Source organism: Genypterus blacodes, unplaced genomic scaffold, assembly GCF_046128005.1.
Source record: "Genypterus blacodes isolate CSIRO-AG114 ecotype Tasmania unplaced genomic scaffold, CSIRO-AGI_Gbla_v1 ptg000059l_1, whole genome shotgun sequence".
In the NCBI taxonomy this organism is placed as follows: Eukaryota; Metazoa; Chordata; class Actinopteri; order Ophidiiformes; family Ophidiidae; genus Genypterus; species Genypterus blacodes.
The window spans coordinates 601,588-628,183 of NW_027466871.1; the positions used below are offsets into that span (position 1 = coordinate 601,588).

Genomic DNA, 26,596 nt, shown 5'->3' on the forward strand with positions numbered 1-26,596 from the left:
AAACAGCAAAATATTTCTAAGGCATGTGTGAGGACGACATGTGTCTCGTTCCTTTTGTACACCGTAGTACACCGGAAGAGTAAACTTGGAGAAGGTCTTGTTAAAGTCTGTATTTTAGTCGAAACCCTAAGTTAAATTGTAAATTGCATTCACATTAATTGGTCAGTTTGATCATTAAGAATTGCCCGTGCATTGCAAATTAAAATAGAAAAAAAAAAATTGTACCTACTATGGTTTTATTTTGAATGCACCGCAGCGACTGTGCACCGCCCGCGGATTGTGTCCTTAGTTGCAAAACAATGCACATTTGGTCTCCGAGGACCCCATCCACCAACACGAGTTCGCTTGAATACATATTGTGTTTATGTGTCGCTGAAATTGTTAGCGTGGTGGCAAATCTTCAACTCTGAACACGGCTGAATGTTTGATGAGACGGGAGCACTAGAGTCTTTTAACACTCGTAAGTGAAACATTGAGTTGTCATGAATTCTCGCTCTGCACACTGGGCCATTTAGCGGGTCGCAATGTGGGTAACTGCGCTGCTGCGTCTCTAAACGCATCTCCACTATGATAACACATAACTGTGTATGTCTGTGTGTGTGTCATTCTTTTCACTTCTGCTCTGTTCTTGAAGACGGGTAGCGGCGCAATCTGCAGAGATGAAGTCCAAGAAGAAGAAGAGGCAGGATGACTTCCAGAAGGTGAAGTTAAAGGTCGGAAAGAAGAAACCCAGAGCTGATAACGCCACCAACACCACCTTCCACAGCAAGGGGATCCATCTATCCGAGCAGCTGAAGAGAGACACCAGTGGGCCGACCACACACAGGCAGCTCGGGATCAATGTAAGACCTCCATCTCCATCCAATACTGTCATGGCTTAAGAAGTGTGATGGGATATCTCTCCATTTCTTCTTCTTCCTCCTCTTCCTCCACTAGGACCTCCTGTCTCAACTCCACCACTACAATGCCAATGTGAAACACGGTGCCTTGCTGGGTCTGAGGGAGCTGCTGTCTCTCAATCCTTCCCTGTTGGAGCAGCATCTCTCCCGTTTGCTCTCCGAGGTGGCAGCAGTATTCACGGACAAGGACGGGAACGTTCGCGTGGCGGCCACACGTGTGCTCAGGTTAGAAGAAGAACTACCGCCGTGCAATATTGAAACACTTCTTCTTTGTTTGTTTATGGAATAACAGTATTATTTGTTGGATCCCTCCAGGTTCATAGCTCAGTCTGTGCCTACAGAACGGGTCGCTCCATTCTTCCCTCTCCTCAGTGCCCACCTGTCTTGTGCCATGACCCACATTGAGACGAGTATCCAGGAGGACGCCATGAAGGTCCTGGACGTGTTGCTGGAACACTACCCTGCTCTGCTGGCGGCGCGGCCCTCTGTGCTCCTCACCAATTTCTTGGAGTTGATCTCTCACAGGAACAACAGCGGAGGAGGCAAAAAGCCTCAGGAAGCCAAGGGGAGAACGTGGACGCTGTCAGTCAACCCCAGCAGGACTGTAACCAGCCAGCAGTGGAGGCTCTCGGTTCTCCTCAGGTACGGAGGCCTCACAGGCGCAGACGCTGTGAAAATGACCGTAAATGTCTTTCCTCTAAACTTGCGCTTTTATTTCACTCTAGACTCGGCCGCTTTCTGCAGGCAATAGTAGAGGAGAGGCCTGTGGAGGAAGGCGACATGACCGTTCCGACTGAAGGAGTGTTTGGTTCCAGAGGGGAGGGCCGGCTTACTCCTCTGTATCTCAACTGGGAAGAGCTCACCTACAGCAAAGTGGGAGTCAAGGTGTATGAACATTCAGGAGCCAAGCCCACGCCGCATTCCACCTTTCGCCTGAGGTACGAATGCCACAAACTGTGACGATCAATCAGTATCAGAGGCCAGGCGGGTTCAAGGGAAATCAAAATGGTTTGCAGAAAAGACAAATAGAAACAGCGTCTAGTTTTAACCAGACCAGATCTAGATAACCTGAGGGGCCTGCAAGGGTCAGAAGACAGAAACCTCTATGTACTGCTTTGTTGACCAAATGGAATAGTAATGAAAAAGGTCCTAATGAATAATCAAACATAGATAAACAAACATAAACATAAACCAACAGCTCTCTCTCACCGCTTGTGTCTTTCTTTCCCGCCCTCTATGCAGACCAGACGTGGACTCCGGAGCCGGACTGGGCGAGCGTCTGGACTCTGCCGAGGCCGTTCAGAGCTTTGCCACCACGCTGGTGCCCCTCCTGCTTGAGGTGTGGATGGAGGCCAGCGCCAGCGACTCTCCCTCCAACAGCAACGAGGGCAGCCGCCTGCTCAGCCCGGACGCCATGTCGGTCATGTTCCAGGTGTTGTCCATTCTGCAGATGCTGAGAAAGCTGGCGCCACAGCAAGAGCACCAAGATACACTGGTGAGACTGCACGCACGCGCACGAGCGCACACACACACACACACACAAACGTTTTGCTGAAAATGACCAGTGGATTTGTCTCAATGTAGGACTCATGGTTCCGTAAAGAATACCTGGGAGATTTTAAACAGCACTTCATGAAGAACTTCCCCTATGGTGCTCTGGACACACCCAAACATAGAAGGAAGCTTGACCTCAAAAGGTACAGTAAGGCGCGCGCGCACACACACACACACACACACACACACACACACACACACACACACACACACACACACACACACACACACACACACACACACACACACACACACACACACACAGGCTCATATCTGTAACTCAACTTAAGTCAAGCAGCGAGCGATACACTGATCTGGCCGTTGCCCCCTCAGGAGTAAGCAGACGGCAGCTGTCCCCGTTCAGACGGTGGAGCCCCTGGCCCTCAACATCACGGTGTGCCAGGTCATGGTGTCCCTGAGCCAGAGGCAAGAGCTCGCTCCAGAGACGGACGCAGACTGGCTGAGCCCCCTCAGGACGTTCGTCAGAGACATCCTGGGCAGCAGAATAAAGCTGAGCTACAGGCAGCTGCACATGCTGCTGGGCACCGTGTGGAAGATGGTGCTCACACAGAGGAGCAGAAGTAAGTGTGTGTGTGTGTGTGGGTACTTACCACAGAGAAGCATGTCCGTGTTTGTGGATATGAGATCTTCATAAATCACAATGCCACAATGTTTTTAATGTGTCTGTGTGTGCGTGTGTAGCAGTGACAGAGGACCTGTTTGCAGCAGTGTATATGTACTATCAGCAGAGGCACATGACGCTTCAGACCAGATCTCTGCTGCTGTCCTTCTACAGCAAACTCTACTCACAGGAGCAAGGACACACACACATCGCCCGGTAACCTCACTCACACCTCTCACTTGATGATGAGCCGAATACATCTCCATGGCTCCAGGGGCAACGGAATGCTGCGGCCCCTCACTGTGTGTGTGTGTTACCCCTCTGTCTCTCTGCCTGCAGGAGTAAGGTGCTGTGTCAGTGGCTGGCGTCTCTGCCGGTGCAGTTGTCCCAGCTGGGCCACCGTAACCCTGCTCTCTCCGCTCGACTCATCCTGTCCATCCAGGCTGCTGCTTCTCGAGGCAACAAAGATCTGCTGAGCAGTCTGCAGACACACGCCTGCAAACTCTACGGTACACGTGAACACAAACGCATGCAGATGTTACAGAGTGGCTTCAATACGATTCATGTGAAAAAGAATGATCACCATTATTCACTATGAATTCTGTGGAACACAATCTCTGCCCACTTCTGCTTCTGGATTAGGAATTCATTTAAGAGAGATGAAATGAAAGTGTTCAGCCTTTTCAGATGCTTATAAAATACCAATTGGTAAACTTTACATTGCAAAAGGACACATGATCACAGCAACAGGATGAAGCCTCACAGACAAAGTTCCCCTGTGTTTCCTCTAGGGGGCGATATAACCCCACTGTTCACACTCCAGACAACTGTGTGAAATTGAATTTTAGAAATGGGTCTGTAAGCTCACCCACCCACATCTGCAGCCTGGAGAGCTGTCGGATAGTAAAGGTGGCGTGTTACAGGGCGGGCAGGGGGGGGGGGGGCAGGGCTCGATAGAAACCGCCGTCAAGCCAGAGATTCACTATCACAAGACTCCTTTTGTCTCAGGGGCTTCTGACATCAGCATGTGCGTCAGCGACGGGCTGCACAGCACGCGCGCACACACACACACGATTATCTGATCCATGGCTGTAGTGCCTTTGCCTGTTTGTTACGTCCTGGTTTTCCTGGTATCACTCTCATTTTCTGTGTCATAACTTAAGGTCATATCCCCAGAGGGTGCAGTGCATTTGTGTCTATTTGTAATTACGTGTGTGTGTGTGTGTGTGTGTGTGTGTGTGTGTGTGTGTGTGTGTGTGTGTGTGTGTGTGTGTGTGTGCAGATCCACAGGAAGGAGTTGTGGTGCTGTTACCTGCAGAGTTGCAGCAGAGGATGGTACAGCTGCTCTACTTCCTACCAAAAATGTCCCAGGACCTCCTGGGCAATCTGAGCCGCTGCTGCACGGCCGGGCGCATCTCTGCTGGCTTAGCTGCCTCTCTCATTCGTATCGTACACATGAGGTGAGAACAACCCCCCCACAGTTGTCACACATTCTTGCTTGGTGTTAAATGTTTGGAATGTATCCGCTCACATTCAGTCTGGGGCAGCGGTCATCATTCTGGTGACGTGTGTGTGTTCTCGTGAAGGGGAAGGAGGATCTGTGTTACGCTCACAAGATGCAATACGTGTGAAGTCCTAAACTATCACGTTAAGTTGAAGCTGTACGGTTTGATCAAAACATCCTCATCAACGTCATCAAAAATGTTTTTTTTTAAATTTAATCCACAATCAATTGATTGCTTTGTTTTCAAGGCTTTATTTCATTCTTCTTCAAAAGTCTCATTCTGACATTATTTACACCTCATGATTTAATAATTGCAATAATTTTAATATCAGTTTCAAATTCAAACAAACAACTTCTTAGGCTCACTGAGTGTGTGACACATAGCTGCACTCCAGCCTGTAACCATTAGGTGGCAGTATTGCACCATCACAGTGGAATCCTTAACACTTGGTCGCTAATCTGCCTGTTGACTTGATGTGAAGCCTCTTTCCGTTCAGTGCGCAACTTAGATTTGTCCTCACTTTCTCCTGAGTGCACATGCATGCGTGGACAGGTCCGTTTGCGTGTGTGTGGATGTGTGTAACCTTATGCTCATGTCACTGGGGCAGTGTTATACAAACCTTGAGACGGGGGACAGCTGAGGTCATTTGGGAAAGGGTGTGTGCGTGCGTGTAGCGTGTGTGTGTGTGTGTGTGTGTGATACAAAGAGCTCTTTGGGAGGCTGGAATGCAGCATCGTCATGGATGATGTGTGTGTATGTATTCGCCCCTCAGCTCTGTTATTACACACATATTACATACAGATACAGACTTTATCCTCCGCACAGTGGAGAATATTTCATAATGTCTCTCTCTGTGTGCGACGCTGCTTTGTGCATCGACGGGACGAACTGTGCGAACTAAAGACAAGCAACATGTCAACAGTCCCCAGACATGTGATGAAACTGTGTGTGTGTTCATAAACTGTAACATCCAGTCGAGTTCCTCACTGGATTCCGTCTTTACTCCCTTCTGTCCTCCAGGTCGTCTCTGAGCGGCTGGTCAGTGGGACAGCAGGAAGCGTCTCTGCAGGACGTGGACTACATCAGCTTCCTGTTCTCCACCTTGACGGGCTTCTCGTCCGACAAGCTGGCAGCCATGCAGGAGGCGGCGGACGATGGCGCCCCCTCCCCCCTCTCCCCCCTCACCCTCTACCCCACCCCCCTGGAGCAGTTCACCCACCACTGGGACATCGTCGAGGTGCGCTCGCCGTACACTTCCTGCCATCGCGACCCCCAAAGCTCGCGCCTAAATACGCCACACGACTTAGACTTAGACTGGCAGTCCTCTAAGAAGGATGTGGGGGGGATGAGGAGGTGAAGGAGGAGGAAGGGGAGACATTGTTTTGAAGCGTTGATATTCTGGACACAGCTGTGGTCTTTCGGTTCCCCCCTGGTGTCTCTCACCCGGAGCTCAGAGGGGGAGGCTTTATCGTGGCGCGCCGGCTGAGAGGGGAACCTTTATCGCGGTGCACAGGTTGGAGACACATGGTTATCGGGCACGGAGGAGACGCACAAATGCTAATGAGAGCCCGTGGCGTGATGGGAGTGTGACATTTCCACGCAGAAATTACCGTTAACGTAACTGCCCCAGGGCAAGAGTGCGCGTGTGTGTGAGAGAGAAAGAGTGTGTGTGTGTGTGTGTGTGTGTGAGGAGGGGGGGGGCTTATAATCACTAATTCGACTCTTCAATTAAGGACTCAGATCCTGCCGCTCTCATCTCCCTGTCTGAGTCAATCATAGGCGAGTGGCGGGATGAAGGAGGGAGGGGACGCACGCTGACGGCGGGACGGTATTAAGGGACGGACCGTGTCACGTCTGATTCAGCTAATGAGACGGGATTGTTTTTAATGACGGGGAGAATGCCAACAGGTGCACACACACACAGGCACGCAGGCTGGCTCGCTCGCAGTCACTTCGGCACACATTCATACACACACGCCTCCGTTTTCATAAAAGCTAATGGGAAAGTTTGATTTGAAGTTAATGAGGAAAAGCTGAGCCTTTCACTCTTTAAAAAAAAGTTGGAGTGACGTGTGTGTGTGTGTGTGTCTCTCTCGTCTCCATCAGGCGGGAAAGAAAGACATTTAGAGAGGAAATGTAAGACGTTACTGCGTCCACTCCTGTCTCATTTACAAACGTTGACCAGCGATGAGCAATTTGGGGAAAACATCAAATTTCAATTTTGTCTGTCCAATGTTGTGATTGAGGCTTTGTGGAGGACGTTTTGTGTCTTTTACTGTCTGACGTGTCGTGGATGTTGTCACAGCTCACCTCCAACAGGATGACACACTAACTGCCCCAACGAGTCAGACGCCACACCTGCAGGAGTCACAGGGCGAGTCTCTAAATGCCGTGGAGCCGCTCTGTGTTTCTCAGGGCTCCATAGCTCAGTGGTTAGAGCACTGGTCTTGTAAACCAGGGGTCACGAGTTCAAATCTCGTTGGGGCCTAATTACTCTTTTGGATGTTTGGAGATGAGAACATTTAACCCTGTGATGCACCGGTGATACGTCGCTCACCTTCCCTCAGTCCCCTCAACTGGAAAGTAGACTGGTTTAAGCTACGACACCTTGCTTTAAAGGTTTATGTTGATGTAGCGTGTTGTGTGGTGCAGACGGCTCCAAAAGTCGTGGTCACATTGAATCGTTGCAATTAATAAATGTAGTCGGCACTTTGTCAGCAGGAAGGCTGAACACGTGAACGCTCCTGACTCTGTTGCCTTCATGTTGCTGTGTTTGATCCACAGGAGGTCTGCCACTGTCTGGGCTCACAGTCTCAGTGCTTTGACATCTTACAGAACGGAATCAGCAAATATCTGGTGAGCAGGAAGTCACTATGAAGATCTTTCTGCATTGCACCTGAGATGCTTTACTGACTAACTGTGTGTGTGTGTGTGTGTGTGTGTGTGTGTGTGTGTGTGTGTGTGTGTGTGTGTGTGTGTGTGTGTGTGTGTGTGTGTGTGTGTGTGTGTGTGTGTGTGTGTGTGTGTGTGTGTGTGTGTGTGTGTGTGTGTGTGTGTGTGTGTGTGTGTGTGTGTGTGTGTGTGTGACAGACCAGCTTGGCCGTGGTGCCTGACAGTATGGCGGCCGGGCTGCTGCGAGCCGTCTCCAGATTACTGGACCTGTCTGTCCTCCCTAAAGACTCTGTGTTGCGTTTCTTGTCTCACTGCTGCCTCAGCCTGCTGGCTCTGCTCATCACTCTGCAGCAGGAGGCGCCTGCTGACACCAACCATAAAAGGTGTGTGACGACCAAACGCCTCCCTTCACTGATCCCCGTTGTTAATATGACACCCATCGACATATCAACAGAACAGTTTTGCTGCTGTTAATTGTTAAATACCTAATGAAGTCTGTTTTGCAGGGAGGCGATCTGGGGCGCGTGCGTGTCGGCGCTCAGCTCCGTCCCTAAGCTGTTGCGGATGGTGCTGCAGCTGCTACGCGCCGGAGACGTGAGCGGGGAGGAGCGGCCGCAGCTCGGACAGATCCTGTCCCTGCTGCTGCAGCACACGCCGCTCCACAACCAGATGTTGGCCAACGCTGCTCTACTGCAAGAGATTATACAGCAGCTCACGGTACACACACACACACTGGCAACGCAGCAGATCAATGTGAAAGCCTCCGCACTCCAATCCATTCATCTAATATAAGTGTGTGTGTACGTTTTGCAGAGGCACTCGCGTGGTGAGAGCAGGGAACAGTGGCTGACCGACTTGCTGTACTGTTACAGCGTGACAGTGGCTCACGGATCCTCCGCTCACCGTGGCAACATGGGGCTCCGAGACCTGTACGGACCCAACTCCCGACTGTGACAAACAGCAGCTCAGCGGTAATGAGACGTGCAACACGGACCAAACACGCAGACAGAAACACAGCAGAGGTTTCACTGCTTCCTGTGTCTAGTCCGTCTCTCTCTCTCTCTCTCTCTCTCTCTCTCTCTCTCTCTCTCTCTCTCTCTCTGTCTCTGTCTCTCTCGCTCGTTTTTGCTTCATTCTTAGCCTGGTGATCGTTTGTTTGATATCGTTGCTCAATATCTCGTACTTACTGGCTCACTTGCTGATATTTGATTAAAAAACTAAAAATAGAGGCAAAAATAAAGTTGAAACTCATTGCACTGCCATCCGTGTTATTTTGTGTTTATTCATTTTTGGCATTTCTAGCTTATAGAGTAGAAACAAGAGTGAGTGAGGTCTCTATTTACAACCACACACAACAGACCTCTGTGCAAATACATGTGAAAGTCAATTAAACTGCATAGTTCAGAAATAAATCTTCTGTAAAAAGGAAAGCAATAAGAGAGTGGACTGGTGTGCAGAGTGTGTGTGTGTCTGTGTGTGTGTCTCTGTCTGCAGGTGGGCTCGCTGTATGACCGGCTGTTGATAGACTGCCTCATTCTCCACAACGGGAGGAAAGGTTATCTCGGTGTGTGTGCGAGAGAGAGATGGAGAAAGAGTTTGATAGTGTGTGTGTGTGTGTGTGCGTGTGTTTTATTCCACAATGGATGAAAGGTTATCTTTTACACACACCATTTCTGTAGACTTAACCCCACCCTGTGAGGTCACGTCTCTGATGTCACACGGCTTAATTTTAGAAAACCTGGCACACCGATGGAACAATGTGTGCAATAATTCTATAGAGGTGAAGCCGCTAGCCAGCTGAGAAAACATCAAAGAACGTGAGGTGTGTGTGTGTGTGTGTGCGTGTCACTCTCTCTCTCTCTTCACTGTTTTCCTCGGCCTCTGGTCCCCTGTCCCGCACTCTGTGGTCTCAGGTGGTACGAAAACTGCCTGGCTTGACTCAATGCTTCGCTTAGGTGAACGCAGTCGATCCCGCTCACTGTAAATGAAACGCTCCAGTTACCTTTTTAGACAGACCTGTGTGTGTGTGGGTGTGGGTGTGGGTGGGTGGGTGGGTGGGTGGGGTGTACTCAGAAGCACTTACGCTGGCTTTGGGTGCGTAGAGGCAAATCCAGTAGCAGCTGAGACTGTGAGCCCCGCAGAGAGCGCCCTCGTCTGGCCATAGAGTTGCCTACACCAAAATAAAAAAAAATAGCATTTCAACATTTAAAACCCATGAATGTTACCATGTGTGAGTCAAATCTTATCGATGTTATCCGTCTTGAACTGAACTGTCTCCTAAATGGGCTGGTGATGAACGTTAAGGCTGGAGCCGATGCAGGCTGTCACACTAACTGGTCTATCTGGTTGGGTTCCACACTCACGGGAGATGCAGGATTACTTATTGTTGACTCACATAAGCCAGTATTAAGAGGCTTCATAGCTCAGTGGTTAGAGCACTGGTCTTGTAAACCAGGGGTCGTGAGTTCAAATCTCACTGAGGCCTAGGCTTTAATGTTTTTGGGATGTTTGTGGTTATGAATATACAAATCAGCCTTCACAGCAGCTGCCAGACCCGCCCGGTTCGTTTCCTGTGATGCACAGATCCGTCCCTCGCTCTCATCAAGCATCTCCACAGCTTCGGCCACGCTTTTTAAAAAAGGTTTATGTTAATTAACCAAGTTGTGTGTGTGTGTAATGAATGTGCGGCGCCGTGTGGGGGTTACCGTGTGTGTGTGTTCAGCAGATAGCTCCACGCAATCGTCTGACATTCCCCCTGACAGCTCTGAACTTTTCACAGTGCCAGGACTGTCGGCGAGAGGGAAGGACAGAACGAGAGAGAGGGAGGCGAGGTGAGAACGGGGAGGGGAACGCCACGTCAGAAGGTTGGGCTGGTGTGGAGAGTGTGTGTGTGTGTGTGGGTGTGTGGGGTCTATCTGTCTGTGAGCGGAGGCGACATGCGCGCTTGTATGTTTGGCGCAGCGAGGTTTCTCCCATCATCACCTGGTGATGTGTGATGAAGGTCAGGCCTGTCTGAGGGGGCGAAACCGTAGCAGAGGTTCCGCACAGACTGTCCTGGTATGTGGATTGAAGTGTCACCCAGACATTTACACGTGTTCCTGTTCCCAGAACGGCTAAGCGTATGTTCTACACTGGCCGTGACAACCAGCTGGACTTCTGTTCCGGCTTCTCGCATTAATCCCACAAAAATCCCAATCTGTTCGCAGTGTCAAGTTTTGATGTAATTCTAGATCTGTGGGTTGAATTAATATGGACACACACACATTCCGCACCTCAAAGGGTAAATCAACACCCAATCCTGCAACGTCGGGGGAAACTGCTGCAGCTGCACCGTAAAGGCATTCTGCACCTTACCACGTCCCGATCAGTGAGCTCAGAGCGCTGACGTCACCCATTGGTTGCAAGGAAGTCAGTCAGTACGGTGGATTTGGACACAAACAGAGCAATTCAACCTTAAAGAGTGACCCATTGTTTAAACACTCCCTGCTACAGGCTTGAGATGAGCCTCTGAAGAACAGCAGCATTTCATGATTAACCTGGAAACGTTTGTCTCAACACTGACTCCCGTTTGTTGTTCAGGGCTGGGGTCGGACTGTTAAGGATCCAAAGACCGCAAAGAAAAGGGAGAAACGCCACAAAAGCTCCTCTACGTGAAGTTATGAGTTCAGTCACAGTTGATGTAAACAAACGTACCATAGATGCTTTGGAGCACTGAGGTCTTATTAGCTGCTAGTTTAGCAGGTGGAGCTCGCATTTCCACCTTTCTTCGGTTGTTGCCGGGGTTTGGATCGGCTGACTCCGCCCCTTCATTGCTCTTGACCCATCTTGGTCTGCTTAAGTGGAACCTGCGTGGACACACACACACACACACGCAGAGTTTAATGAAAACATTACAGAGAATGTTCAAAGGTCTAAAATCTGGCAACTCCTTACACTAATAATCACTAAGCATAAACAAAGTAAACACAGTTTGTTCACGGCAATTAATAGCCTCCACGTCCAGAGTCTAATCGTGAAGCTGAATGGAACCAGAAGGCCTCCTGGGGTGGGCTGGCAGACCCTGAGAGAGACGCCGAGTGTGAGAGAGCGGGAGAAGAGGACAGAGGGGCTGCTGGTAGCCATTAGAGCGGCACGCCTGAACTTTTAGCCTCTTGTTAAACCAGTATGAGAGCTCTAGATTACAAGCTCGTCTGTCCCCTGCCTCCTCGTCTCACCCCTTTCTCCCACGCTCGGCTCCCCCACGCGCTGATGGCATCCAGACCGTAGATGGGGCATGCGGGGGCGTCATAGGGGAGATGAGGACGGGCTGGAACGCAGATGGAAGAGGACACATATGGACGCCACATGGCACTGCCAATCTTCCCCCCTGGCCCAGGAGAGCAACCAGCTACTGAACGCCCCCTCCAGGTACAAACACACACATGCACACACAACAGCGGAAACAAGCGCACCTTCGCCAAGCTTGCTGGATGGTGCGCGCGGCCTCGTTCCTCCTCCTCTGCTGCTCTTTGGTCGGTGTGTGCGTGGCAGCCTGAGTGTGCGTTTGGCTCAAAGAGGTTTTGGGGTCCGAAGATGAACGACATCTTTGCTCCCTTGATGTGGCTTTTGCCGACTCCTTGTTGTGTCTGTGCCTCTGTGAAGACGTGTGGGAGTCGGGCTTCCCCCGGGCCACCTGCACAGTGGCGTGCAGGTCCCTCTTGTTCAGGGGGGTGCGTTGCGTAGACGCAGACGTGGCGTCAGTTTGGTCCACCGAGGCGGCGCTTGCGGAAGGTGTGTTTGAGGAAGGCAGGGGTTTGGCTTTGGGCAGGGAGGGGGGTCTGTGTTTGGGCCGGGGGGGCGTCTGGCCGCCTGTGGGGGGAGAGAGCAGCTCCTTCAGCCTGCTGCTCTGGGATCCGTGGGCGACGCCGTCACTTCTCTGCTCACATTGAGTTTCATGAACCTCACATGGTTCAGCAGCCTTGCTTCTTTTGGAGGACCTGCTCTTGTGGACTAGTGTGGAGGTGAAAGAGACATAAAGAGGGGGTGGGTTTCATTGTAGGCGTTCAACAATAAAGAGATTTATTTAGAGAGACGTTATCTTCTTTTATGTGACTTGAGTACCTTTGTGTCTCTCGTCTTTGCTCTTGGTTTGTTCGGCTTTAGATGGTTTCTTTGTTTCCCCCACTGAGTCGTTGATGGAGAGCTCCCTCATGACCTTCACCACGCCGGGCTTCTCCTGGTCAGCTCGCACCACCGAGTTCTTCCGTTTCTCTGCGCTGACCAGTGAGATTTGCTGCACAGCTCCCCTCCGCCGCTGTTCCTCCTCTCTTTTCCTGAATGCAAAGCAAAGCAGTCAAACTCTGTAACAAATATTTCATCTGGACTGCACCACATGGAAGAGATTTGTTTTAAATGTTAGGAAGAGGTTTAATCATGTGGACATGACACCACAATTGAAAGCAATGTGTCCTCTTTAAGCAAATTTGCTTCTTAGGGACACCAAGCGAACAAAACAAAGGTGAGACTGTGAGCAAATGACAAAGAGGGACAAAGCCTGCAGAGACAGACAGGGGGAAGATGTATGTGTGTGCAGGGATGACAGACAGAAAGATAGATATGGAGGGAGTGTGACACCACGGGAGAGGACAGAGAGCCGGAGAGACGAAAGGAAGCAAACAGGAGTGAGGGATGAACACTTGGCATGGAACTGAGGAGTGTGATTAGTATAAGATGAAAGCATTATTACTTTCATATGTACAATTTAAAGTAGTTTTGTGAACATGGGAGCACAACAACTCCATATAGCTTTTGTCGTTTGCATGTGGGTGTGTGTTAGTCTCACTTGGCAGCGTCCTTCCGCAGCTGCTCGTGCCTCATCAGAAGCTGTTTTCTCTCCTTGAAGGCCTTGCGGACGGTGAAGCCCTTGTAGACGGCCTGGATGGAGGCGGCGGCGATGTCCTGAATGGCTGCTATGCTCAGGGCGCCGTGCTCCAGCATGAACTGAGTCACCTCGCTGTGCTCCCCCAGCAGAGCGTAGTCCAGCGGGGTGTACCTGCGCAGGACAGACACCGTTGTCACACATACATCAATACCCCCCCCCCTCTTCCTTCCTTCCTTCCTTCATCCACCCTCCCTCCCTCCTCACCGCTCTTCTGTGTGCTCCATGTGATTAGGAAAGGCGTTATAGCCCACCAGAAGTTTCACAGCATCCAGGTAGCCGTTGTTGCATGACCAGTGCAAAGCGGTTCGGCCCTGTGGAGGCATTCAGCAACACTTGTGGAGCTTAGTTGTGTCCAAAGGCTGAGACAGGTGTGTGTGTGTGTGTGTGTGTGTGTGTGTGTGTGTGTGTGTGTGTGTGTGTGTGTGTGTGTGTGTGTGTCCATGCTACCTCCTTGTCCTGTATGTTTGGATCTGCGTTGTTCTCCATGAGCACAGCCATGCAGGTGATGTAGCCGCCATAAGCAGCACACTGCAGAGGAGTCCGTCCTGCCTGATCCTGCACAGATAAGACACATATGAAGACAATAGTCGGATACAGAATAATAATAATAATAATAATAATAAAGGAAGAGTTTAAAATGATCCCTGTTTCCTTCTGGTTGCACGTGGAGAGAGACAGATGGTCAGTTTTATTTTTACTGGGCGAGCAGCTGCAGGTTTCTGTCTGATTTTGTTTGCGATTAATGGGCTTCATATCCACGGAGCTCTTTCAGTGCACAAAAAGCACTTCACACACAGCCAGAGTGAACATGATGGTGGTGAACTGGAATATACCGATGAAGAACTGCAGTAGATGGACTTGGAGAGGGCGAGAATAGAAAGCAGCTACTCCAGTGAAAAATCGGGGCACATTTTGCTGTGACGGACAGCTGAGAGTGCGACTGTGCCTACATATGTGTATGTGTGTGTGTGTGTGTGTGTGTGTGTGTACCGTAGCTGCTAATGTAGAGCTGGGATCCAAAACATTATTCAATCTACTGAGAGAAAAAGAGAGTGTGGTGTGATTGAGGGTTTTCATACCTGCACGTTGGGACTAATCCCATTCTCCATGAGGATCTGGCAGACCTCAGCATTCCCACCTAGAGCTGCCCAGTGCAGAGCTGTGTGTCCATCCACGTCTACCAGGTCCACACGTGCAGAGCCTGGATTCATTTACATTCACATTTCACTTTATCTCAACACAAAAAGAGGACGTGCAACATTCTATTCTATTTCATTACTCTTGCATGTACAGTTCTTATTGTGCTTTGTGACTGTGTGTGTGTTTGTGCTTATGCTGTTTATGTTTATGCTGCATAGGTCCGATCAATACTCCATTGATTCTAGAATGATCTGGCAGAAAAAAGTGATATAGAAAATGACAAAAACTCTATTCTGTACCGAATATAAGATTTCAGCCTAAATGAAATGTGTATTTATTGGCATGTTTACACATTCTGTATTGGCCACCCGCCTTTGATCAGCGTGAGTATTACGTCCCTGTGTCCCATCTCACAGGCGCGGAACAGCGGCGTGTGTTTCATCACATCCAGCGAGTCGACCATCGCTCCCCTCTCCAACAGCAGCTTCACTGTGCTCACATGGCCTGACAGGGAGGCCGCATGTAGAGCTGAGCACGCGCACACACACACACACACACACACACACACACACACACACACACACACACACACACACACACACACACACACACACACACACACACACACACACACACACACACACACACACACAGGGAGGGTTATTATTAGAGTCCCTGAGTCTTACTGGACAATAAACACCCCCAGGACAGATGCTCCTCCCTTGTCTGCCTCCTCTTTGTTCAATCATCCTCTTTGGTCTGTGGCTAAAGCTGGTCAATGGAGGGTTAAAGAGACAGAGACAATTTAATGAGGAGCAGTCCACTTAGCCACACACACACACACACACACACACACACACACACACACACACACACACACACACACACACACACACACACACACACACACACACACACTCACACACACACACACACACACACACACACACACACACACACACACACACACACACACACACACACACACACACACACACACACACACCAGTCTGGGTTCCAGTCAGCCCTTCACTCCATCTCATTAGCATAACATACATGCATAAACAACCTGTCTGAGCAGAGACGGAGCCTTATCGCCATGGAGATTATAAGTCGAACACCAGACGTGTGGGAGGTCACTGTGTGGCAAAATGTGACGTGTGTATTGTCAAAACACTGCAAATGCTGCATAGGACAATGCTGGCAGAGGAAGGACTCTCTCAAAGCCCCTCCCACCCCATTCTTCCTCCCCTGTGACATCACCTGAAGGCCACGCCCCCAGCATTCAAACACATCTCAGGTGAAGGAGGGGTTTCTCCTCACAAAGACAGGTTCACGCTCACCGGTGCCTCCGTACTTGTCGGCCATGTTGATGTCAATGTGGGGGGTGAGGGCCAACATGGTGCGGATGACGTCATCACTGCCCTTCCCTGCAGCCCACATGAAGGCCGTCCGGCCCTCCAGATCGGGTTCATCCTTCACTGAGGGGTGGGACAGAAACACACCTACAGTCTCCTACAAGTGCACACACACACACACACACACACACACACACACACACACAAACACACACACACGTATATTACATTATCAATGATGTAGTTTGAATAAAACTGCGGCAGGTTTTAAGGTGTTTGTGTGTTTGTGTGTCTCACAGCGTTGTTGCTCTGAGCGCCATAGTGCAGTGGTGTCGCTCCCTGGCTGTCTGATGGAATGGTGCCTGACGTGTTTCTCTCCAACAGCAGGTGCACAATTCTGGCATGGCCTGATTTAAAGGAAGCCACGCACACACCCACACACACACACACACCAATAAACGACGGCAAGCTAAAGCAGAAATGCATGCGAGCGTAACGCAAACACTACAGTGAGGGTGACAGATGAAGGGAAGGGTGTGAGCCTGGCATGTGTAACGTGAGATCACTGCTCATCTCTGCTTCCCTTCAAAGGCAAACAGCTAGAATGACTTTTTGCATTGATCACAAGTTGACGCCTAACGGTTACAAATCCGCTTCCAAAAGAGGAGAAACACAACATCAAGTCAACATAAGTCATCAGTTTCTCTATTTACTTTGCATCGTTGTGACGTGATACCCAAATCAGACTCTAAACATAATATGCCACATCATCCGCCTGCACATGCTGAGCTGCAGCCGGAATCTTCCTCCCTCAGCGTGTGGCGCTCCTGCTGTCGTTCCTCACCGAGCAGAGCCGCCCAGTGCAGCGGCGTTCTGAAGAGGTTGTCGTACGCCGTCACACTGCAGCCCTCGTAAGACGTCAGCACCTCCACCACTGCCTGGTTACCGTCAGCAACGGCAAAGTGCAGGGGTGTACGACCCTCGTAGTCCTGCCAGTTTAACAGGGATTCAGTGGGAGCTGCTTCCTGCACACACACATAGGCACACACACACACGACCAGATGATGCACACAAGAAAAAGAGGTACATTCTAGAAAATTGAGCAAGGCAGTTGATGGTGTAAACTTCTTGTGTGTGTGTGTGTGTGTGTGTGTGTGTGTGTGTGTGTGTGTGTGTGTGTGTGTGTGTGTGTGTGTGTGTGTGTGTGTGTGTGTGTGTGTGTACCAGTATGCAGCGGACAGTTTGCGTGGCGCTGGGCTCCTGACTGTGAGCAGCCCAGTGCAGAGGGATCTTCCCCTCACTGTCTGGGATGCCGATGTTGGAATCGTGCTTGATCAAAAGGCGAACGTGCTCTGGCCTGTTGTAGAACGCCGACCAGTGCAGAGCGGTTTGCTGCAGAGAGAGAGAGAGAGAGAGAGAGAGAGAGAGAGAGAGAGAGAGAGAGAGAGAGAGAGAGAGAGAGCAGTGAGTTGGTATTTATGATTTATACGTAAAAGTAAAAGAGCATCAGAGGGAAAGACAAATGAGAAAAATAAAAACGTAAACACACACAGATCTGCCTCCACATGAACGCTGGTATGGATGCTTGAAGGCCTCACGCCACACAAAGCACAGATTGAATTCCAGCAGTGAGCGGAGATGGTAACTCAGATAGCGTCTCTATGAAGGCGACTGAGCTATTCCGAGATTTGCTGAAACCGCTGTCATCTGATATGATGATGCATATTGGATTATTACTACTGATGTCAGATAGACATTCGCTCTGACAGAGGGGGGCTGGGTGTGTGTGTGTGTTTGTGTGTGTGTGTGTGTTCTTATCAGCTGAACACGGGACAAAGCCACTGATTGTTCGATCATTCATTGCAGTGGGCGTGTCCCTCTCGGTGTGCGTTTATCTGTGAATGATGTGTGTGTGTGTGTGTGTGTGTGTGTGTGTGTGTGTGTGTGTGTGTGTGTGTGTGCGCACAACCTCAAATTCCCGCAATTTCTAACAAAGTCCTCGGTCAGTTATCTCCTTGGGAGTTATTGGTCAGACGCCCAGACTGTCTGGTTCTCTGATTGAGGACAAGCTATGGGCAGTTATACAAACCATCTCCCAGACACACTCTGTATGTGTGTGTGTCCGGTGTGTGAATCTGGGCTGTGGTACCTTGTTCTTGTCCTGTGTGTCAACCTCTCCAGGTCCGATGTGTTTGAGCAGAAGGGCGAGGGCTTTGGGGGAGGGGTGTCGGGTGGCCAGGTGGAGAGGGGTCATCTCCTCCAAATCTTTCTGAAGCCAGTTAGCTCGCCTGGACAGCAGCAGCTTCAGGAAACGCACATTCCCCTGCAACACACACACACACACACACACACACACACACAAATCAGAGCAAAAAGCTGCGCGTAGGTCAGACGTACCCATTCTCCTCAATATTTGTCGAGACCAAGCAGCACCGACACACACACTCCACACACACTCCAGACACATAGACTCCCTGGGCTTCAGTGGTGTCTGGTTCAATCGGCAGGTCATCCATCTCTGTTCACTCCTCCTGCCTCTCTACTCAGTGTGTGTGTAATGAGCCGCTAAACAGTAAACAGCGGCTGTGCGGCCTGACGGAGCAGCCGCCCTCCACCTGTCATGCCTTCCACATCATCATCTTCAGCATCATCATCATCATTTTCAGCTTCGCTCTCAGCGTCTCACCAACCGCCTGGTGGTGATGATATAGTGCAACAGCTGTTGGAGGGTAGCAGCATGTGTGTGTGTATGTGTGTGAATGTGTGCACGGCCGCGTAATTGTGTGTATGTGTTTTGTATATTTGCCATCCTGCGACCACAACGCCACAGTCTGACAAATCTATCCTGTGTGTGAGCATGCATCTAGACTGTGTGTGTGTGTGTGTGTGTGTGTGTGTGTTCCATCCTCCCTATTCTCAGTCCAATTAGATCGGTAATCCCTGGCCTCTCTCCCTGTCTCAGCCACTTATTGATCAGATGTCAGAGAGACAGGGCCTCCCATCACTAGCGTCCCACACACACACACACACACACACACACACACACACACGCACGCACGCACGCACGCACACACACGCACACACACACACACACACACACACCCACACACAAACTAATATCACTACTACTACCACAGCAGTAATAATAATAATAATAATAATAATAATAACAACATGCTGATCCATGATTGGTGCACAGAGGGAACCAGTGAATATCTGAGTAATGAGCTGATGTCTTCTGTTTTCCTGCTCCGTCCCTCCAGGCACAGTGGACTGGAGGTGCTCTCATTAGCATTATCTCTTTGAAAAGAAGGTGGAGCCCTGTAAACGCAGGAGCAGCTTCCTCACTTTTCTTCTTTTATTGGCTTTAGTGGCTGAAGTGCTCTGCTTCCTCCCCTACGACTTCACTTTTATGTGTAAGAATGTGTGCAAGTAAAGATGATTAAAGCATGCACAGGGTGACAGAGGGGCAGGTCGACCTCCCCGAAAGCCCCCAGGCCATAACCACGACCACTAGGGGGCACTGGCCTCCCACTAGAGCTTAGCAACTGTCAACATTTCTATTTGTAAATCATCTGAGCTCCACAGCCAACGCTTCTTCATAAATCCATCTATGTATTTACTGAGCATGGTCACCCATATAACAGTCAACATCTATTTGCGGCCTCCCTCTCTCACTCCCTCTCTCTGTCTCTCTCGCTCTCTCTCTCTCCCCCTCTTCATGCAGTGTGTCGTAGTACCTTCTGTGCTGCAAGGTGCAGGGCGGTGCGATGGCTGTGGTCGGTCTTGTTGACTGACGCTCCTGCCTTCAGCAGAGTCTCCGCACAGTCCAGGCGATCAGCCAGCACGCAGTACATCAAAGGGGTCCTTCCAAACTGGTCTTCACGATCCCGCAGTGTGGGCTCCGCTACACACACACACACACAAAGACAAGGACAGACGAACACAGACAGACATGTAAACGTAAACAAAAGAGTGTAACCATCAACCAACTATGAATGTAAAGAGAATTCATTTCTGATGGAGTTTCTTATAAATTGACGCCTGAGTCGTGATGCAGTTTGGCTCCTGCCTGTGGTTAGGGTTCAGGCGTCCATCGTGCTCTGGATGTGCTTCCTACCTGTTATGAGTCTGAGGAGGGCGCTCCGGTCTCCATTCACAGCTGCAGCATGGACCTGGGATCCCAGAGAGACCGGCCCTGGACTGGAGGCCGCTGATGCCTACCACACAGACAGGTCAAAGGTCAAAAATCAACCTGCATCAACAAACTGTTCAATACGGCGACTTTCAGGGGACACCTGGAAGTCAGCTGCACAAAATAACAATGAAGTGGTTGATGTATAGAGTGGCTGAAAGACCATAATGGAATTGTCCTTCAGTTGTCAACACCTAATAACACACATGTTTTTTAATAAAGCAATAGGCTAATGAAATTAAATGAGATAATGAATGCAGATATCAGGAAGTGTGTGTGTGTGTGTATGTGTGTGTGCCCCTGCTGAGGGGGTTAAATCTCTTCCTGGCCCCACTTAACCAGAGCTGGGTAATCTGCAGACAGGAAGCAGCTGGGGAGGGGGAGACCCTGGTGGGGAATGTGTGAGTGTGTAAGGTGTGTGTGTGTGTGTTGGGGGTCTCTCTTCATGTCTTATTCATGTCTCATTAATACTGCAGTATGCCCTGCCGTGCATGTGCGTGTGTGTGCATGCGCGCGTGTGTGTGTGCATGTGTTTGTGCGTGCGTGCGTGCGTGTGTGTGTTTAAAGATGTGGGACGAGCCCTCGGGGCTCAACACACAAATCAATTAATGCCCCTAAACACATAAATACAAGAGACACAAACTCATGCCACAGTTTCCTCCAGGATGTGTTCACAAAGTCACACTAATAGATCTGATCCACTTATTAAAGTCCGGATATGAAGATCTGATATGATGAAGGTGTGGGTGATAGTCTCCATGATCACTGAGAACCTCTGCATGGACGCAGAGTGAAGTGATGAATACCACTGTGTCCTTCATCCTTCCTGATCATCCCCCTCTCCTCACCTCATAAAGACACTGCGTGCAGCACGGCAATTACCCATCATGCTCGCTGCTTCTCACGCTCTGCCAAGTAGCACCGTTTCGTTACAGTTAATACAGGTTAGTTACCACGTTTATGGCAAAGTAGAGCTATGTGTCTGAGAGGGTAGGTACAGTAGTTAAAAGTGTGTGTGTGTGTGTTTGGCACATGTGCCACGTCATGGGAAGTGATTTTCCGTGAGAGAGAGTTTTTACAGGGGCTTTACAAAAATCAACCACAAACATCTCTAATTTACAAAGATTACTCACTTATGTATACATGTGCGTGTACTCTCTCTCTCTCTCTCACACACACACACACTGCTAATGCTAATATTTAACACATGCAGGTATCATAAAAGAAGCCTTGGCTGCATCTTCACAAACAACAGTAATGTTCTGGTTTTGATACAGGTACCTGAAGGTAACACAATGCTTATACCCTGGTGGAGATGTGTTCGAGTTCATTACAGCCTGACAAACTTTCCCTTTCATTTTGTTGACTTTTCCTTTTTCTACAGTTCTGAAGTCAATATAAAAGCCCCCAACTGCTACAATAAAACACATTGATTTATTAATAATCTTAGATGCAGAAGAAAAATATGTAATTTGTTCAAACACTGATGTGAGGGACGCCCATCAATATCCCAATTGATGTCAGGGACATTCATATTGCCCGGAGCAGGCAATTAGAGTTTCATGAGGACTTGAGTGTTTTGGAAACACCTACGGCGCAACCAAATTTGGCTAAAAACCCTTTTGAGATGCAGTGTCTGAACTCAAACAAAGAAGGGAGTAAAAACAAGGCAGAGCCCTGTTGAGAGGTTTGGAGTGTTCTCATTTAGCCATTCATACGTGTTCCTCAGGGAGCACTCCGCGTGTTAATATGAAGACAATAACTCAGAGTCAACTATTGATCACAGGCTGAGGTCCAGACCAAGTGATTGTGCATCTGTATAAGTATTGATTCATGCTGATGCTGACATTATTTAGTCTTTATTCATATTCGGCCTCACATAACCACGGTGAGTTTAACAAAGAATCTAGAGACTCCCACAAAACCTTTCAGCGACACTACGGGAGAGCGCCGCACATACACACCGCAGCCTCCTGACACACACCAGGCGTGTAACTAACACTTGAATGGATGCTATTGAGACAGACCGGCACAGAAACTGGGGGGTTCAAGTGTGTGTGCATGTGTGTGTGTGTGTGAGGTACAGTATGTATGACTATATGCGTTTCTGTCGCTGTGGAGGTATCTGGGTTTGATGGAAGACATAGTCAGAGCAAGCTGGGTGAGCAGTAGGGGACAGAGCCTGAGCCAGAGGCCTTTATTACTGCTCTAGATAAGCACACACACAGACACAGACACAGACACAGACACAGACACAGACACAGACACAGACACACACACACACCAATACAGAGTATGTTTAGTGTCATAGCCATCCAGGCTATTACAAATAGCTACAATATCTGACCTGCACCCATATGTGTGTGTGTGTGTGTGTGTGTGTGTGTGTGTGTGTGTGTGTGTGTGTGTGTGTGTGTGTGTGTGTGTGTATCTACAGTATATCAATGATAAAAGATACAGGCTGCAGGGATGGACCGTAGGTTTGACTGACAGGTAAGGAGGTGGGAGGAAAGATAATATCAGCCCACAGGGACGCCCAATCTGAAGTCCTATTTCCGGGAGAATTCCTGGTTCCCCAAGGACCAATGAGCTGGCTCCCTCAGCTGGGGGCCGAGCCCTAGGGCACAGCGGGGCCAATCAGCAGGGGGGCGGAGGCTGAGTGACACACAGATCTGCTAATTTACATCGTTACCACAATGCATCCTGACAAATGAGCCCCCAGGGCCGGAGCCAATCACCTGGGAGACTAATGCAATTAGGCAGGACCACAGCTGTCAATCTCACAGCCACGGGGGTCAGGTAGTGACGCCTGTGGCTACAACACTCCTGCTCGCTCTCTGTACTTCACACACGCACACACCTATACTGGCACACACATATACATGTAACCATGTAACATATAAAAGATGAGAATAATTAGAGTGCATACCTCCGCCAAGGCACGACAGGCCCAATTATGTCTCACAATGATGACATTTCACAGGATATTGCCTCGACCGTGTTGACTCACCAACAACCTGAACGATAGATCTCTCTGACCTCCTTGGCTGCCTGATCGATTGATAACCTTCCCCTACAATGTTAAACAACATGTCTGTCATCAATAGTTCATGAGCTATCTGTGTTTTTCTCATAATAGTGTATAATCTACAGCATCATCTTGCCTTTATATTGACAGCAGCCTATATTTCAGTCCACCAGATCCGGATCCTAATCTAGCTCCGCACCGGATCACATCTATTGGAAGATCACAATGGAGTTTGAATGCCCTTCATGTTTGTGAGAAATGAGCCATAAAAGTGAAAAAACAGCTAATTCACATCCAGGGATCATGTTCAACCTGCCCACTCAGTTATAGCAAATCTATTCAGAACTTTTCAGGTAATCATGCTCAGAAACAAACAGACAAACCAAACAACAAGGGCGTGTTAAGAGTGCACTGTGTGTGTGTGTGTGTGTGTGTGTGTGTGTGTGTGTGTGTGTGTGTGCATGTGTGTGTGCGTGTGTGTGTTGCATATGGCACACAGCTCAGCCTGCGTCTCTGTCTTTCTCCTGTGGGTGGAGGGTAGGAGGGAGTCAAAAAGGGAGAAGGTGTGTGCGACTGCTCCAGGGACTCATAGATTGACTTGTGTCCTCTGAGGACTTACACCTGAGCATTAGTGTGTGGATGTGCATGCAAACAAACACACATCTGTACGCATCTCCGCGTAGGTTTATCTTCGCCCGAGTGTTTTAGCCCACTGGGGCACGGTGTTGTTTATCCTCGGAGTCTGAGCTCTGCGCGAGGACTATGACAACAAAAGGGGGGAGAGGGCAGAACTGTAGGGGAGCTGAAAGTGCTGCAGAACAGAATGGCCCCTCATTTGACTGGCATGTAAGCGAGCGCTGCTGGTAATGAGGCTTATCTTAGTCTCATTAGGTGTAGTGATATCATACCAGAGCACTCCACAGAGTCGATAGGGTTCTGCACAGCATGTCGTTAATGTTTGCTGTGTGTGTGTGTGTGTGGGCCGGTCGATGCTGCTGTGAGTGGCAGTCTGTCAGGAGGTGCTAGAGATTAATCAAACGCACTTACAGCACCCAGAATCAAAACAAATTCACATTCTTCGTTGGGTTCCAGTACCATCTCACACCGGAAAACGGAGGATAATGAAGAAATGTCTTCGGTTACGGTGAGATGATACAGTCCCTGTCACTCTGCTGAAGACAGTCTGAGAGTTAGGGGTGTGTTTTGAGTCATCCCATTATATCATTAATGAGCCGCCCTGGGGAGGGAGGATAGAGAGAGAGCGACAGGCAGGAGGACGCAGGGAGACAGACAGAGAAACAGAATGGTGAGACCGAGAGGAAAAAGAGGAAGAAAAAGGGGGGAAGGGACACAGAAAACCAGCTTGGAGACTTTTTCCTCTTCCACTCCTCCGTTCTCTTCCTCCCCTCAAACCCTTTCTCCCGACACCTCTAAGTCTAATTGGACTAAAACTGTGATCTAATTAAATGTCCAATTAAAGTGCAGAGAGCAATGTGCCCACCGGCAAATCAGAGTACAGGGACATAATCAGCTGGAAAAACAAACAAAAAAATCGATGGGAGCAATGCAAAATGGAAAAAAATGGAGGCGAGTGAAAGAGAGGACAGGGAGAATGAGGAGAGGACAGAGATATTGTGTACTGTGTAAGACTACACTGTAGAGAAAACACTACAACTGTTACTGACCAAGACAAATACTACAATCTTCATCATTTCACCAGCTTGCAGCAGGCAACCGAGTGTAACAAAAATGATTCAAAGAATAGGTTAGAATGACAATAGTGTTGAAATAAGATACAACTAGTCTGTGCTTCAATCTGAGGCTGAAATGATTGGATGATTTAGTCAACAATGTGAATGTCATTACATGGTTTGAACTCTATTTATGTGTTGTTATATATCTATTTATGTTGACTTCAGTGTATATGGTTGGTAATGGCATGTAAACATATGTAAAGGTAAATATATCGCCTATCTTTGCAAATGCTGTGAATTATGATATGGACTGCACGATAAGTGTTTATTTTCACTTCCCAATACTATCCATGCATTTTGTAAATGTGGGATCGCTCATAGTTCCAATCAATCTTGAAATAGGGCAATTTATTATTGTGATATTTTAATTGTCTCCATATTGCCCAGCATTAATAACTTCAAAACTTCAGTACGGCCCTGAATGGTGCTCGCCGGTTGGTGCTCTTTTCCCACCATTCATAGAGAGAGAGAGAGAGAGAGAGAGAGAGAGAGAGAGAGAGAGAGAGAGAGAGAGAGAGAGAGAGAGAGAGAGAGAGAGAGAGAGAGAGAGAGAGAGAGAGAGAGAGAGAGAGAGATCTTCCTCTGGCTCCATCTGTGAGTTCCCACACTGTGTACCCCCTATGGACAGCTTTAGCCCATAAAATATTAATGCTGGGATTCAATTCAACATTCCGCCTTAATCTCCTTAACAATTGTTGTTATAGCACACACAATTAGGCTGCTTACATGTAATCTCAAGGGTCTAGACAGGGAAATGCAAACCATTAGTATACAGAAAAGGCAAACCTCCACGGATAAACCCAGTTATTATAGAAAATACATATTTATAGCCTAAGATAGCGACAGAGAGCTGCTGGCTGTGTGTTGGATTCATACCATGGCGGTGTGAAGGGGGACTCTTCAGCAGATGTTTCCCACTTCAGCGCATCCTTGGTGGGCGTGGATGCACATCCAGGTCCCCTACCTGTCCTGATCCTGACCCCTGCCAGGGCAGAGAAAGAGGATCACTCACACACTGAGAGCAGCCCACCTGTTCACCTAATAACTGCCAACAACACAGAGAGTGAGTTGGGGGTCTCACACTGATTTGTGATTTATGCGCCTTTGTCATTCAGTCTTTATAATCTGAGGATGAGCATCAGTCTTCATGCTTTGAGGTTTGAAGTTGTGCACATATTTGAATAAGCAGAAACTTAACTAAACAGTTTCGGGAGCCTGTTTGCATAGATATGTGAGTGTTGAGCATATCAGAAAACTTCAGACAACACGATCTCTCTACACTAAATGTTTCCGTTGTTTTGCTTTAATTTGCCTCAATGATTCAGCTAAACACAGCTCGATGCGTTGGTGAAAATTAGGCTAAAGTTAGCATAACAAAAAAGCTACCCAAAATGATGCAACCCTCTCCTGTTAAACAGAAATCACTGCTCCTGTACATAATCTGAGGCACTCGGAACAAATGACATCTGCTACGGTGGATATCGGATAAATGTATTCGTGTTCCGATAAAGTCATTATCTGCACTCACACTCTGCTGCTGTTATATTTACCGTCGGAGTTCCTTTTCACCCTGATGAAAATCTTAGAAAGGTTTTCTTCCAAGAAGTCCCGTTGGCTCGAGCAAAGTTTGACCAACAAAAATACTACAACTCCCATCGCATTATCCGACATAAAGCAACAACTCCTCATGATTGTAGTTTTCCCGACAGCCTATGTCAGGCGTTTTGGA

The 26,596-nt window shown here is 48.9% G+C and overlaps 2 protein-coding genes and 2 non-coding genes across 5 annotated transcripts; 3 read left to right on the forward strand and 1 right to left on the reverse strand.

Annotated features, from left to right (window-relative positions):
- Nucleotides 1–320: 320 nt before the first annotated feature.
- On the forward strand, nucleotides 321–8,734 carry tex10 (testis expressed 10). Its single transcript, XM_076153719.1, has 16 exons — nucleotides 321–460; nucleotides 635–842; nucleotides 937–1,124; nucleotides 1,215–1,541; nucleotides 1,625–1,837; nucleotides 2,142–2,394; nucleotides 2,484–2,596; nucleotides 2,787–3,034; nucleotides 3,156–3,291; nucleotides 3,415–3,584; nucleotides 4,358–4,535; nucleotides 5,601–5,817; nucleotides 7,365–7,436; nucleotides 7,671–7,855; nucleotides 7,979–8,189; nucleotides 8,286–8,734. Exons 2-16 carry the CDS (start codon nucleotides 660–662, stop codon nucleotides 8,424–8,426), a joined length of 2,835 nt encoding a protein of 944 aa, XP_076009834.1. The 5' UTR covers nucleotides 321–460; nucleotides 635–659; the 3' UTR covers nucleotides 8,427–8,734.
- On the forward strand, nucleotides 6,996–7,068 carry trnat-ugu (transfer RNA threonine (anticodon UGU)). The gene has a single exon. It is a non-coding gene; the product is annotated as a tRNA-Thr (tRNA).
- Nucleotides 8,735–9,012: 278 nt separating the features above from the next.
- Nucleotides 9,013–26,526, reverse strand: invs (inversin). Of its 2 annotated transcripts, none has more exons than XM_076153717.1 (19): nucleotides 26,418–26,526; nucleotides 25,744–25,849; nucleotides 20,011–20,110; nucleotides 19,631–19,797; nucleotides 18,040–18,213; nucleotides 17,115–17,282; nucleotides 16,735–16,915; nucleotides 16,188–16,297; nucleotides 15,876–16,047; nucleotides 14,905–15,060; nucleotides 14,472–14,593; nucleotides 13,840–13,947; nucleotides 13,597–13,703; nucleotides 13,294–13,503; nucleotides 12,573–12,784; nucleotides 11,924–12,461; nucleotides 11,166–11,317; nucleotides 9,556–9,642; nucleotides 9,013–9,450 (listed from the first exon to the last, which is right to left on the reverse strand). In XM_076153717.1, exons 2-19 carry the CDS (start codon nucleotides 25,744–25,746, stop codon nucleotides 9,335–9,337), a joined length of 2,883 nt encoding a protein of 960 aa, XP_076009832.1. In that variant the 5' UTR covers nucleotides 25,747–25,849; nucleotides 26,418–26,526; the 3' UTR covers nucleotides 9,013–9,334. The 2 variants fall into 2 exon arrangements, with proteins under 2 accessions (XP_076009832.1, XP_076009833.1); XM_076153718.1 differs by having other exon boundaries at nucleotides 26,396–26,512.
- Nucleotides 9,885–9,957, forward strand: trnat-ugu (transfer RNA threonine (anticodon UGU)). Its single transcript has one exon. It is a non-coding gene; the product is annotated as a tRNA-Thr (tRNA).
- Nucleotides 26,527–26,596: the final 70 nt, after the last annotated feature.